The following is a 16,143-nucleotide window of genomic DNA, read 5'->3' as shown; positions in this document are numbered from 1 at the left end:
TTTCAAGAATCGAGGTCCCGTTCAAATCGTAGGCGAACACCTCCCTCTCCTTGATGATGTGGTCTCGACTGGGTTTTATAGCAGATCTGGAGCCTCCATAAAATGTTTGGAAATCACAATTCTCACAAAATATACTTATCGTAAGACCTATAATAAGTTTAAAAAACTGAAATTTGACATGCATCACACTTTTTTGACCCCGAAAATTAATTGGAGGCGATTTCCAGTCATGGAGCCTCCAGCGTATTTTCATATAATATGTAGTTTTCTGAAAAACAGCCCCCCCTCCCATCCAAAACATTATAAATACATCATTGCTTAAAATATTTATCTACCTATCTGAGCTAAAAATTATTGCCAAAAAAAAATGAAGACAATAAATGACTTAATTTACCTATATTCTGGCGTAGGACACCCTTGAGCAATACAAACTAAAACTGCACCTTCATCTTGAGGAACTTGAACCGATGAAGTATGACTTACTATAGCCGGAGGTGCAATGCCACGATTTTCTGAAACGATTACAAACATAACAAATTGTGAAATGAAATCCGGTAACAAAAAAAAACAAAGGGCTTGACCCGAAATGGTCAAGCTGCTGTAACGAAAATCGAATAAAATTTAAAATTAGTCATATCACCGATAAACTTGTGAAGAAAAACTATCAGTAATGAAACGAGAACTTTACACATGTTCGCTGCGAACCCATCAATTAGGGTACCTATCTAGTCAGCTACCTGGATTATTCAACAAATCGAAATTGCGGAAGGTCAAAATAACCTCCGGCAGTAAATATACTGCAAACACGCAGACTAGGTACAGCTGCTACATCAAAGTAGCAATAGCTTTAAATTACCTTCCTCAATTTTTCATTAATTTCCGCGTATTCACAGGTCTGTAATATTTATCTACAGTGATTCGCCACTTTACTCGTTGCAGAAAATATATTCTTCGCTTTGTATCGCATGCTATATATTTAATTTTTATACAAGAAAATAATTAATTTATAGTATAACGATAATAGCGAAAAATTTTCTCTTACTTGAGTTGAGCAACATAAATCTCAATTAATGCTCGCCTATACGATTCTTTTTCCCTATTAAAGGTATCATTAGAGTAGTCATTTAGAACAAAACATCTCTCTTTCTCTATAAAAAAAAAATTGTTGAAAAGTATGTACAAGGAGCAACTGTAGGTACCTATCTTTGCTCATTCACATCTCATTTTTTTCCCAACAAAGAAAAGCTGTTTTTAAAAATTGTCGTTAAATTCGTTAGATAAAAAAAACTTTTCAAGATATTATTGAAAATAAATACTTCTCTTTTAAAGATAAAAAGCGTTATTGAATTTTTTAAAGCAGTTTTAACAATTTTCGAACGAAAACCTTACGTTTTTAAGGCTTATACGAAAAATAACGAAATAAAAAACGAACCTAAAGAATGAAAAACATTTTCCAAACGTACGAGAAAAAGCTTAGTAAACAGTATCGAAGTTACAAATAAGAAGAAATCTAAAAACTCTTTCAAATTTTTCAAAAAACATAACGAACGAGAAACCGAATAGTTGAATTATTGTTCGAGGAAGTTTTTTAACCCGAAAATAAGGGAAAATCCTACAAACTAAGCCGTCTAAGAAAAGCCTGGTAAACAGAATGACTGTCAAAGCATATGTACTTACGAATGTAGCTAGAGCTACATCACCTAAACACGTGCAATTTTCATTTTATTTTTTTAATGATGGAGAGTAAAATGGATATTTCTCACCAATCCTTACTTTCATTCAAATTCTCAGTCAGGCATCTAGGTCCTATATTTTATTTTGTTTTTGTTTTTCCAAGAGCGTACCTATCATAAATATGTACTTGTACAATGCTTCAGGAAAAATTATAGGTAAGTACTAGATACTTTTGGTGAGTAAAAAAGTTCTAAATTTAATTGAAGAAACTGAAGTACGTAGGAAGCTACTTTTTATTAAATACAAAAAGTCGATATTTTGATATAATCGCTATCAAATTTTGCTCCCAACAACGTGACGTTAAGATTCCATTTTGAAAATTTATCATGCTACAAACAATAAGTAGGTAAATGTGTTTTTGATAGAATTTTTTCAAAATTTGCAATAGAATCGTTCGACTATTATGGTCATCATGAAAAGTTGAGCTTTTACTTTGGAAGCTCAAATTTGAGCTTTTCAAACCTTAATGGCTGATTTTGACTTTTTAAATTTATTTTCTTTAAAACTACAAACGGATTTGTTCTAAGTTTATTTTGGTTCGGATTGATCTTCATAATGAAAGTTTGATGACCGATTTTTTTCAATGTTGTTTTTACGGCAAACTGGGTATGCAATTTTATTAACATCAATGTTAAGGAAATGGATACCTACAGATATTTGTAGGGTTTGAAAATATGTACTATGCGAACGACATACACGTGGTTTCTACTTTCTGGGCAACAAACAAAATTCCTAAAAATGTCCAAATTCATAAAAGTATGGCTTGAAAAAGTCTTTATAAAATAGTGAAAAATGTAAAATTTATCCATTTGAGAACCAAACAGTCTTAAAATTTTTTCATTTGTGTACTTTAGTGATAAAAAAAATTTGACAAAAATATTATTCTTTGTACGAGTACTTAATGTTTTTCTCGCACTTGAAATTACCTATTTTCTGATTGAATTTATACGATGTGTTTTTCAAATTATTACAAGTTGAATTTGAAACAATTAGCTTTTAAGTGAAATTACTTAGATTGAGCTCGCAAACTTCTTCCATAAATTAAAATTGGTTTCACTTAACTACGTTGTAAATACATGATACCTACTCTAATTCTCTTACGAGAAGCTATATATTTTGTAAAGTTTTACTCATATTTACCTACCACTTCATACTTGAACCTTTCGGTATCTATTTATTTGATATCTGCCATCTTAACGAGGATAATTTACACTTTAATATCACAATTAATCAAATGCCTACGAACATTCAATCAGCGCGTATTCGTTCATTATTGAATTTCGTTCTCATTCTCTTTCCAAAATAAATTAAATTTTCATCCAACTTTCAGAAAGAAAAAAAACGCGTTAAAATGAAATAGCCTAATCTAAAAAAGAAGGGTATCAAATATCGACAAACTTTTCGATCTGATTTTGAATATTAAAGCGTTACGTTTTTAATTTACTGGGTGAAATTTGTCAAAAATTAATTAGCGTTATAATGAATTCAATTCAATAGCTTTTCCAGCGAAAATCAATACCTACTTCTCATTATGAGGGAAATTTGTACGGAATTTTTTCCGGTATCTATTCAAGCTTATCTGAAATAACGTCGCATGTTTCTTTGAATTTTTATTTTAATTAAATATACTTATATTTTTTATTCACTTACCTAATAATCTCAAGTTCACTCCGGAACTTGATACAACTTCTTTCGTCAGACGATTAATGGTTCTACATCTGTACGTTTGGTATTTATCATTATAATCTACATTGTGTACGAGTAACTCCCCAGTTGGTAATGCGTGAAATTTTCCATCTGAAATAAATATCAATTATATAAAAGCGAGAACACAAATTACTGCGTAACCAAAGCGACGCCAAAAGAGTGTCGGCGTAATTCATAGTGAAAAATCTTTTTGACATTAATTTTTTTAAATATTAAAAGTAGTCTACCGTCACAATGATAGCGTCCATTAACGAAAAAGTAAATCGTCTTGGAAAGTTCGGTAGGCTGCCTATCTCGTCAACTATCCTATCCTTTCCTTAATTACCTACCTATCTAATTTCAAAAAAAGAGAGGAATTTTCAACGGTATAAGCCGAATCAAGGGCTGTAACCTTTTTTTCAAACTGTGTTACTGTGTATCGACATGCATTTCAGGGCGCATAAACGCGGCCACGAGGGCAGCCGATTTAATTAAAAGCTTTTATTATATCGTACTCGACTGCGTTTCATTACAAAGCGAACGTTAAAGTTGGCAAACGAAAACGAATTCTCTATATTGTTCGAAAATGACAAAGATAGCAATACTGTATCAGAGTGAATGTAATTTGCATCTTTATCCCGCTGGGATCGCTATATTCGACACAGATAATGGGTAACAAAAGGCTTTCCGAATATGCCTTGCAACGAGCGTCAGTAAAACGATTTCGAAATCGTTCCAATTATTAACGAAAGGTTTATTTGATCGTTTATAATTTACACGGATTACATTATTGTAATGATGGTGCGAATTATTCGCTTTATTGTTAAATTTTCTCCAACCAACGGAAAATCAATGTTTTTGGTATGTCCAGCCTACGAAACTCCATTTGTACAGGGTGTACGAAAAGATCGAGTGACTTTTTGGCATTTTCTACTTCTCGTGCCTACAAATCGACATTTTTTTCACGTAAAAAAACATCAGGATCTTGTATTGAATACGTTTGATCAAAATTACTGCTTCCAATATCACGACTCATTTTTTAATCTCTAATGTTTTCGTATTTATAACGGATAGGTAGGTAGGTATACAGATGATGATGGTAGGTACTCGATGTTTCTGCACACCCTGTACACAATGCTACACATTCGAGTTGCGGAATAATTTTCATAATTTCAAAGTAGGTACCTACGAGTACAATTGCCTGGTGTTTCAGTTTGTCAAAATTAGATTTAACTCGGTAGGTAGGTACCTACGAATTTAAAACCGTATGTTTTTCGTACTCAAATCCCAAAAGGTTTCAATTTTTTCTTTCACGTTAATTTCGTAAGTAATATTGTTCCGTGATCAAAATATTCGAACGGAGTCTAGCCTACCGCGTTGCAATACGCTCTCAACGTGAAATACAGAGCGGGCTCATCGACCTGGAAATATTTTCTGCACAAGTAACGCAATCCTAGCCATGTTTTAACACTATGGTACTCATTTGTATACTCGTAACAACGAGATTTTCAATATCTACCATCAAAATTTTATCTATACTTACTCTCTAAATTTGAAACAGTCCAATATTTCACTACCTAACAGTAGGATTTGACGACTTTTTGACTTCTTAAAAACAGTAGTTTATGACTGGAGTTTCAGTAAAAATAATTTATTGAACTGACCAGTCAAAGGTGAATTATTTACAGAATTAATCAGTTAAAAATGAATTAAGTACTTACTGTATCGATCAGTCAAAAACTACGGTGGTCAGCAGTAAAAAATTTTAAATAACGTATTTTTCACTATTTATCCCAGTGACGAAATTTTCCTTTCTTGAAACAGTGAAATTTGACTGTTCAGATTTAGAGAGTAGGTGAATATTAATAATTTCGTATTTACAACATAGGTAAGTAGGTAAGTAATTTGAGCGAAATATTGTATGTGTACATATAATTGACCAAAATTATTCTTGCTTAAATATAATTATTTATAATTACCTACGGTAATGGAAAAAAGCCTAATACTTATGAGCTAAATATTTTTTCAGTGATGCTTCTTATAAAAGGAGATGGACAGAAAAAGAGGAATTCAAAATTTAACGGTTATAAAACATCGTCCGAAAAATATAAGTTTGGATAACACGATGAGTATACAAACTAAAAACGAAAAATAAATTTTCAATTTTGTTAAAATTTTTTCATTGAAAAAAAAATCGCATTTGCAATGCTCTTCCCCTTATCCACTAACTTATTCCAAAATGGAGAACTGGAGAAAACACTCAAAGGGTAGAATCAAAGAAATTCGTAAATACTTGAGATATTTAGGTACTAATTCAGCAATCTTGATGTCATACCACACCATATTTTGAAAATTTTCAATTTTTTCAACGACCCCCCCGCCCGAATCAATTTTGATTATTTTAGAGTCCATCTAAATAAGCCTCTGGCAAAAGTTGAATTTATTCCAGCATACTGGGATCGCTCCAGAAAGCGCTGTAATCGATTTCGGTAGCTAAAAATTTAGTTCTGAGGTCTCTCATACCAGAACAGTGGAGATTGATTAAGAATATCAAACTTATGATAAGATTAATTTTCTAGCTTCCGAAGTTGATTAACAGCACTTTCTGAGGAGATCCCAGTAGTTGCGCTGAAAAGAAAACAACTCTAGCTGGAGGTTACAAAAGGAACACAATCGATTTGAGGAGAGTATTCTAACCGAATTTCAGAATTTTATCTCGTGATTTACCTTTTTATGAAAACATACCAGTAGACAGACAATTTCGGCCATTCCCAGGTAATTTCAAAAATTCGCGAAAAATCAACTTTGTAAGCTGAAAATTCGGTTCTGAGTCGGGTGGCGAGATTTTTAAGGACTCAAATTTCAGCTAAATCGGAGATGGTTGACATTTTGGGGGACCAATGGAGGGAGACGCGTACACGGGATTCTTGGAGACTTTTAGTAGATATGTTGTTCAGGACACTGTGAGAAATGTCTATACCAAATTTCAGCTTGTCCCGAAACTTTGCAAGCAAAAATGTTAATTCTCCTGGAATCTCAATACTCTGAGTCCTGAGGAACACAGTGCTCTCAATTTTGACCAAACTTTGAACAAAAATTGAAAATTAAATGGCACACCTATTGATTGTTGCTTACCAATTTTAGGAATGAGAACGCCAAGTTTGAATATGGGCTTATTTTTTCGAATCGATCCCTCTGAACATCTTTTCTCGATACCCTCAAACTTGTTCAAAACAGTTATTTCGATTCTTAAAGGCATGTTTTTTTTTGTTTTTTTTTAAGTAGAATGTCGATTTCAAGATTTAAAAAAACAATTTCCTTATGTTTCTTAATCAAATTTAATTTTTTTTTAAAGAGCATTTTAATTTTCTCTGTCTGCTGATAGGCTATCAAATCGCACCTTGGGAGTAATAAGGTTACATCTCAAAAAAGTGAAATTTTACAGGAGAGTGATTTTCTTTTTTTTAAAAACTTGATTCATTATTTTCATGAACTTATAATTAATTGTGAGGAATGAATAGCACCTCATTTTGAAGAACTGGTATCCTACCTTCATTTAGCATAAGAACCATTTGAAAAATTAAATCTTGAAGAGGAAATATTTCAACGTTTGGAAAACATTTTGAGTTATAACCTTTCATTAAAGTTGATGTGGAGGCTAAAGGAAGCATCCAAAAAAATTTCACGTAAACAAAGTTGTAGAGAATTAAATTTCCAATCGACATAATGTCGTTAGTTTTTTTCTAGGGTACTTAGTTTTTGAGTTTTTCTCAAAAAACTAAAATTTCTTTAAGTATATGTGCAGATTCATTTTACTGAAAAGTGATCAATTTAAAAAAAATTTTCCAATTGATACAAGCCAATAAAAAATACACTTCTTGTGATTATTTCTATCTGACAAACATTCAAAACAATCAAAACTGTTTGTTAGCTTTTTGTATGTACGAAATTTGCTCATAAAAGGTGGAGTTTTTTGAGATGTACCCTTATAACTCCAAACAACTTGCAATGTTGTTGGGATTTTGAGTTAGGCCATTTGCGTTTTTTACAAGATCTAGATAATGTACCCAACTCAAAGTGTTATTTTTGGTTGAGGGAGGTCATACAACCCCCAAAAATGCAAAAATGTCAAAATCAAATTTTTTTGAGATGTAACCTTATTACTCCCGAGGTGCGAAATGAACTTGAAAATGACTTGGCTCTTCTCAAATTACTCTGCATGTCTGCAAAGTGTATCCGTATAGGATGTGATTAAATAAATACTTTAGGTCTCTTCAAATCTCAGAGCCAAGGAACTTATTTAAACCTGCGTAATTTAAGTCGTCGTGCCTTTGAATGTAATACAGAAAACTACAACCGGAACAGTCGGTATAATTTGCTTTTAAAGTTGTCTGCTGTTTTGCATTTAATTTGTTGGCGCTTTGTATCAAAGGAAAGCAACACTGAGTTGAAATTAGGCTTCCCAAATGATATCATCAACGACCTTATACAATCTGATGGCCAATTCGAAGATATGCCAACGCCAAGTAAATGATATGCGTAGATATCTATCTATACAAAACACTAGCAAGAAAAAGATAGGTGAGCAAGAGAATTATTATTTTAAAAAGCTAGCAGAGGAGAAAGCAAATGAAACGGAAAAGAAAATATCTTGCATCAAAACCTATGCAAGTACGTACACCGTAGCATAATGTGCGACAAAAAAAAAACCATCTTAATGTATTCGCATTACTATATTGTCAAAGGGATAGGTTATAGGTATCTCTAACTTGTAGAAATAATCACTTAGCATATTCACTTCTGGCGAAATGAAGCGATCTTATAGCATTAGTTTCTATTTCAGTAATTAAGTTGGCGTAGGTATCACTTTATCAAATTTGTCCCTAGTGTAATAAATAGGTAGGTATCTAGTACCTAGCATAAAATTTCCATATTCATTGTAAACTTTAAATTAGTGTATTTTAGAGGACATATTTCATGGACAATATAATGCAGCGTGTATTTCCGGTATAAAGACGAGAACCAAGTTCAGGTCGGTCTGCTATCATTTTTCAGTACAACCTACTACACCATGTTGGTTTAAGAAATGGATTTTGTGGCAAGGAAACTTTAATCACAAGATACATTTATCATTTCGTATGACTTTAAGTTAAGCTAAGTTATTCGTTCGCCCTTTCTACCTTTATTTATATCCACTTGAACTTTTACTTTTAACGCAGAAGCGTGCCTCATCGTTGATTTGCACGTAATAGTGTTGCGAAACTTTTTAACAATATAGCAAGAAATAAGTAAACATTGGAAGGGCCATCCGAAACAAATTAAAAGATTATTATTTTATGAAGTTGAATCTAAAATTAACTACGGATCCGTTTAATGGCTTTTATAAAATTTACACAGCAGAAAACTGTTGAAAGTTTCAGCAAAGAAAATTTAAGAAGTTTTGATGGCTTGGGAGCAGCTCTATCTTAATAAGGCTGTCAAAGTTGCGCAATTTTTTTCTTTCCGTAATGAGAGTGTGATTTTGTGTCACAGTTTTATGATACCAAAAAAAAAAAAAGACTTTGGTAAATTTCCAGAGAATTTAACAAAAAAATGTTGAAAAATTAAATAAGTCGCTCTATACGTGTACTTAGTATATATAGCTATAGCTTACTATAGGTACTTATGAGCAGTATGTATATATTTTTACTTCCAAATAACAATAATGTACTTCCGTTATATCGAATTACTGAAAATGTTTCCATGGTAACTACACCACCTTCCATGCTCTCAAGCAATCATGTCAACAAGAACCTGTCATCTGTAGTCATTGGAACGATAATGATGTTCATGTCGATTTTCTCAAACACGCTTATTAAAAGAAACTCAACCTATGTGCTACACATAGATAGACAAGAGTGTATACGAACCCATATGAATCAAAATTAATTTTTTAAGAGAAAATTTTCAGCTTTGATATTTTTTTGTAGCCGAGATGAGATATAACTTTTTGAAATTACAATTGGGAAGAAAAAACCATACAATAACCAGCCACGCAGGCCATAATTGTATACAGTTATATTCTAATGAGGAAAATATTTCAAACGATGACTTTAACGTCATACTTTTGGCTGAAATCCAAACGATTCTGGTTTTATTCATTTTGCTTTTTATAGGGAACCTCAACAATAAAAGATAGCGGCAATGTTCTGCCACAGAATTTTAAATTATGAAGTATGAATCGTAAATCAGTGTTGCCTCCGGAAATTTACCTACACTTTTTATTAGGTAACATTAAAATTACCTATACATACTTCTTGAAAGAAATTCTTTCCCTTAGATCTGTAGTTAGAGAAATGAAGCTTCGACAGTTCATGGAATTAATTTGAGAAATTAATTCAATTTTGTGCTTCCACGAGGGCAATAAAATCAAATAACCAATTGCATAACAGGACTCCATGTCTCAAATCGCATTTTCCCGTCAGTTTGATGTTCACAAATAGGTAATAAGAGTTCTAACGTTTTAAACTCTGAAAATTGTTTCTTTTTTTTCAGAAATGAGGAACTTTGGCGTAGCATAATTTACTCCTCCGAAAGTTCGGACCATAAAGGAAGGTTTGATTCTTTCTCACAGAAAATTCAGCGTCGAACGTGATTATTTTTGTTGTAAAGTATTTTCTCCGCGAAATAAATGTCGCGAAAAAGATACCATTTTTCGAAGACCTCCCCCCCCTCCCCTCAGACCACACTCACCCCAGACTCACTGTAGAGGACTTTCAATTATAGAGGATCTGATAATAGATCATTTGAAGGTAGTTTTTTCGGGTACCTGGTGATGCAATTTTATTTGCCACCAATTCTTCCGATTTTTATCACATTTTTTTTTTTTTACAAATTCTCTTTGATGATTTAGTGAGGTGCAAATTTAATTTTAAAAGCTGTGGATTGAATTCCAAGATGAAAGCTCAACTTTTCAGCCCAAATTTCAGTTTTCTAGATAAATTCGTAAAATTTCAATTTTTTCACATTTTTGGCTCAAATTTAATTTTTAAAAATTCAAGAAAAATCAAAAAATGCATTTTACCATCTGCAATTTTGGATGGTGATGTATTACTTATTGTATAGTGTATTGTATACCTACCCATTTATACTCTTTTAATTTAGCTTGCCTCGATCAAAAACATTTTCTACCGATTGGAAATATTTTGTCAATTGGTAGGTATAAAATACCGGAATGCAGGTCAATGTTCCCAAAAAAATAATTTCTTAAAAAATGTAACAGCATTCGTTTTCCCAAGGAAAAAAATTTAAAAGACAACAACCGATGAGAAATTTTCTTGCGAATTTTACATTCTAAAACCCTCCAAAGAAATTCACCAAGATCATGATAATCGCGTAGAAACATCCTCCCAGGTGGTAATATCTCCCGCGATGCATAAAAACAGAGTCGAAATTATTAATGGCTCAAGTTATGTTTTGTGATTGAAAAATTGCGTTCGCTTTAATAAAAACCGTACGACGAATATGTTAATAAATAGAAAGGAAAGTAATAAAACTAAAAAGTGTTTTGAATTGTCTAGCGTTAAACTATAAAGTTATGTCTACAGCAGATGGCGTTAAAATAAAAATAAAAAATAAAAGTTTAAAAGCTGGCAGTAAAGAACTTTTTGCTTGTACATAAACGTTGACTGTGACAAATATGATGGGTAATTTTTTGCAACGACTTGTGTGAAAAGCTTCCTTTTATTACTTATCGGAAGTAATGAGGCAGCAAGAAGCGCATCGGGTACACTGTCATAATTTATAGGTAGTCAACTTTCATTTTACAATACTTTAATTTCACATCATCTGCGAATACTCTCACATCGAGATAAATTTAATTAGCTACAGGTATTGAAATTTAACGACTGCAACGCGACATTTCTATTAAACAAATTCCGACGTTTCTTTTCTCGTCGAAATTATTTCTATACTTTGGATATTAATCGAAGAACTTTTTATACTCGTACCATGAAAAACCCTAAAATTAATCTTTTAAAAAGAATCGTGGTAGCAATAACTGCAGGAAATGATATTCCAATAATAGCGATCCTAATCAGAAAGAAACATTTCTCAAAAAGGATTTCGTATTATTAAACTTATGAGAAATTAAAATCTTCTCGTTATGCTTCGAATAATAAGCCATGTTAACATCGCATCATTTATTAATATTATATCTGCGAAAATAATGTTTTACTTATCATTTATTATAACTTTGAACCGAAAAGCTTAGGTTGCGTTATCTTTCTAGTTTCTACTATATTCAAGTAAGAAAATAATATATTAAATTTACTTACTCTCGAAAAACAGATTTTTATTCAAAAATACGAACTTTTTAGCTGTCATTTTTGGAAAGAAATTCAAAACCAAAAAAAAATCATACGTGCGTGTGGTAAAGTCTTATAAGGTATTGTCTAAAAACGCACACTCGTAAATATGAAGGAATTAGGTAGGTACCACGAAAGTTTTTGGATATACATTTTAAAAGTGAATTCAAGCAGTAGAAAAACATTTTAACAACAGTTTTTGAAACTATAAGCCTTTCAGATAGATTTGACCTACAGCCCATCACCGATGTTCAGTGAATTTCTCACCATAACGTTACTTATTTCGTTGAAAATGTGTTCAAATAACTGCCTATCGACTACCTATTGTAGACCATGTCATTCGTATTCAGTACGCTCCAACAATCTTCAGAAAGTAATGCAGATTATTTGTTCAGTTTTCCAAAGTACAAAATAAGCTTGATGTGTGCCTAATCGTGAAAACTCCTGTTGCTACTCAAGTTAGTTTCTCGATGTAAAACTAAAGACTGTAATTTAGAAACGAATCGATACAATTGGAGTAGGGTTTTCATTTCATGATGTAGGTAATGCTTCGTCGGCAAATCACTACTTTTCGTTTTATCTAAAAGTTGAACAAGAAACGACCAGTAAAATAAGACAAAATTCTCCAATTACTAAAAAAAAAAATAGATTTTCGATCGAGTGAACAAATTAGGACATTACGATCAAGGTCATCGACATCCAAAATGAGGCCGAAGTAAACGTCATTTTTAGCCCAATTACAAACTTTCAATTTATTTTTGACGGAAGTAAAATTTGAAAATTTTATAAGGAATTTTTAAGTTGAATTTTTGTATGATTCATAATCATAATTAATTATCTGCTTCCGGATAATTTATTCTTCAGAATATTTACCCGTGGAAAATGAAATCTGGGGTAAGTCTCCTAAATCGTATCCCTTCTCTCAACCGTATATTGATTGAAGTTTTCTTAAGAAAAAATATTCTCCTTGAAAGCCTCAAGTAAATGCTACCAATTTTTGACTAGGAGGACCTGCAAATTATCTGGATTCATTTTCATTTCATGGGTGTTAATAAAATTGCATAACCACTTAGCCGTAAATACGATATCAAAAAATCTTGCATCAGATCTCCGAATCACATGAAATCAAAAATGTGCCTACTGTTGAATTCTAAAAAAAAAACCAAAAATTAGTGGAATATCGAGTGACATAATTTGATAGAGCTGAATTTGAATATCGACTCATTTTTTTCAATTCAGTCACTCTGAATTTGAGTCCCACTCCAGTGATAACAAAAATTGAAAACAATGTGTCACGCGTCGTGTTTTGAATTTTTTTTGGGAATGTCAAGTTCAAACATTCGTTTCTACGTGTTTCGTAAACCATCTCAATGCTTCCATTCATAAGTTTTATTTAAATTTATTTTTTATACATGAATATTGTAAGTACACAGGCACTTGAAATTATGACCCAGGAACATTGAAATGATTTCATGATTTGAAAAGTTTCCCATGCCCTCCTCTCTCTCTCCCTCTCTGGGGAATATTCAGGTACCTAGGTTAATACATATGTAAATATTTGGGAACCTCATGATTTCCAGAATTTCAGAGATCAAAACTTCATGAAATTCAAAACTGTGAATTTCATCTCAGGAACATCTAACCAAACGCCACGTTAAAAAATTTAATAAACCGACCAATTGGCTAGTTTACCATTTGTACAGGTATTCTTGTCCATTCAAATTCAAGGAACGAAGACTATCTGTAGAGTGTAGGAGTAGGTATAGGTAGCAAGAAAATGTACTTATCAAAAGATTGATAGATAATACGTGCAAATAGGTAACCATATAATTTGATATCTAACGAAACTCCTTCGCCTTGAACAGCCTTGAACGTATTTTTGCTTTGAAGACATCAAAGCTTGAAAAAATTACTTTTCTGAAATTTCCCGTCAAGACGACCGCAACGGTCATTCAACCAATACGTAAAGAAATTCGACTAATAAACCGATACAGAAAAGTAATCTTTTTGAAAGAAAATTCGTAAAGGTGCAAGTAAGTATATTCAATTGCAAATATTTCAACATTTATGAATGATCATTTTGAAGATTAATACAGCATTTTGTGAAAATTGTATATCATAGCAAACTAATAATAAATGAAGATGGTACCTAGGTATGCGGAACCGCGGAATTGAAAAAAAAAACATACTTATCTGGCCTCAATGAATATAAAATAAATCGACAAAAACCAAACATAAAATATTATTTGAAACCAATTTAAGAAAGTAAAAAGTATACGGGTAAAAAGTACCTAAGAAGTTTAACTCGATAGATGAAACCCACAGTGAAAACAAACTTAATGGATACAAAGTTTTACAAATGAAAAAATATCGAAAGTTGTTCACGAGAACCTCGTAAACTAATTTTCGTTCATTCGTTGCGCACTAGACGTCTCCTTACGAATTGCCGGTATTCGCGTACCATACCAAACTGAAATCTAATATTATTGTTCGAATATCAAAGGAACCTTTGACCCATAGAAAATTGTATTGTATTAATGGTTCTATGTAGTTCAACAGCACGTTTGTATTTTTCATGTTATTCGTTTTTTATACACATATTTCTACGTGTACGTTTCGCTATAAAATGAACGAGTTGTTTGAATAATGCTAAAAAAAAAAATGCTAATGTAACGAATATATATTCTGCATATCATTGAATTTTTTCTATGCATATAAGTATATTATGCCTACCACAAACATGGTGAAAAAACCACGTAAACCGAAATTGTTTTAAAATTAGAAGTTTTTTTTTAGAGAGAGAATTTAGATAAAAAGAGGGAGAACAGTTTTGTTTGAAAAAGTGTGGTTTAGTCGATATCATTTTTTACAAAATTTTGAAACCTCTGAAAGACAAAAAAATATATGAGTTTTTATAACCTTTAATCCAATATCCACTTAAAAAATATTGCTCTTAAAAAGGGTATACTTTTTGACAACAGAAAAATAACTAAAACCATACACAGGGCTACTTATGACAATTTTAATTAAAGGAGTAAAACTTTTTTGCACGAGAAAAAGGTTCCGACCCTATAGAAAAAATACAACAATGAGGCAGAAAAAGTCTGAGCATACATTTTAAACATTCTTCACTCTTGAAAAAAAACTAATGACTGTAGTAGATCCCTTTAATTACCAACCTTAATGTCACTGACTTGGAAAGTGCTGAAAAATCTTCCCATTGAATTGAAATTCGTCTTTGTTTCACAGAAGGTAATTTAAAGTAAGTAGAGTACTTTGGGCACAAGATAAAAGGATTATATGTTTATCGCGAATAAAGATTTAAATCGCGGCGAAAAATTGTTTAAATAAAGCGCGAGAAGATCTTATCCCTAAATATGTTCTTTGTAGACCATTCTGTTTGATATTATAAAAATAAATGTTCAAGTAGGTACTTCAACTTATTTATTAGAAAATATTCTATAAAAATATCAACACCTTGAAATCACAATAATCGTACATGGCGAGTTCGATACCTCGTATGTGACCTTTTTTTTTCTTCAAAAATGACATTTTCACATCATTGGATTCCTCTTGCTGAGACAAATCCATGGGAAAAAGTCATATGTATTTTGAACTTATTGCCTCAACATTATACTAGATCTATACAGACACGACAGCCCCCCTCCCTTCTTGACTCTTCAAACTCCTACCACTGAAAACGAGAACGATATCTCGCACTCTGCAATAATTCTGTTACAAATTATAACGCCAAAATTTGACTTTTTATCACCCAATGTCTGTGTTTGAGTGTAAAACTTTCCACGAAACTCGCACACCATAGAGATGTTCGTTTTAACTGAAAGTTTTAACGTTTAAAACGCCACATTAACGATCATAAATGCATAACAAAAACTTTTAAATTATTAGGAACTTTTACAAAACAGAAATAAAACCACTAGAAAAACGCTGTGATAATTTAATGGCATAATTTAGTAAAATTTAGGAAAGAAAAATATCTTTAGTTCGCAAGTGGTGTAATTTATTTGCCGAAAATTACTTTAACACGTATCCATCTTCTCTCGTTTCCAGCTTTCGAAATCAAATTTGAAGTGTAATAAAAATTGATATTTAAAGAAAAAATAAGCATGTGATTCGTGTGCAAATCATTCGAGCTACGATACGAAAAAGTATTTGTATAAAGTTTTCAAATACGTACAACTTTGGTTCATCTAGCCTACATTTCAAATACGTAGTAAAACATTGAGCAGGTAATCATCTTGGAAATGTATTTGTATCACCTCTTTTCAAAATTCCAGTAGGTACACATTAATTCAGGTTCTACAGAGAATATAAAAGTTTTTCATCATTGAAATCCTATGCGTACTTTTTTCACGCT

The 16,143-nt window shown here is 31.9% G+C and overlaps 1 protein-coding gene across 1 annotated transcript in view; it reads right to left on the bottom strand.

Moving 5' to 3' along the window:
• Dscam2 (Down syndrome cell adhesion molecule 2) overlaps positions 1 to 16,143 on the bottom strand; it is a 108,561-nt gene that overhangs the window by 21,939 nt on the left and 70,479 nt on the right. Inside the window, exons 4-5 of the mRNA XM_065354065.1 lie at positions 3,385 to 3,531; positions 395 to 512 (exon numbers count right to left, since the gene is read on the bottom strand). Coding sequence (XP_065210137.1) covers positions 395 to 512; positions 3,385 to 3,531 — 265 coding nt within the window. The remainder of the gene's footprint in view (positions 1 to 394; positions 513 to 3,384; positions 3,532 to 16,143) is intronic.

Source organism: Planococcus citri, chromosome 3 (genome assembly GCF_950023065.1).
Source record: "Planococcus citri chromosome 3, ihPlaCitr1.1, whole genome shotgun sequence".
Lineage (NCBI taxonomy): Eukaryota > Metazoa > Arthropoda > Insecta > Hemiptera > Pseudococcidae > Planococcus > Planococcus citri.
The sequence above is the reverse complement of the archived record's forward strand: the minus strand, read 5'-3'. Positions and strand labels throughout refer to the sequence as shown.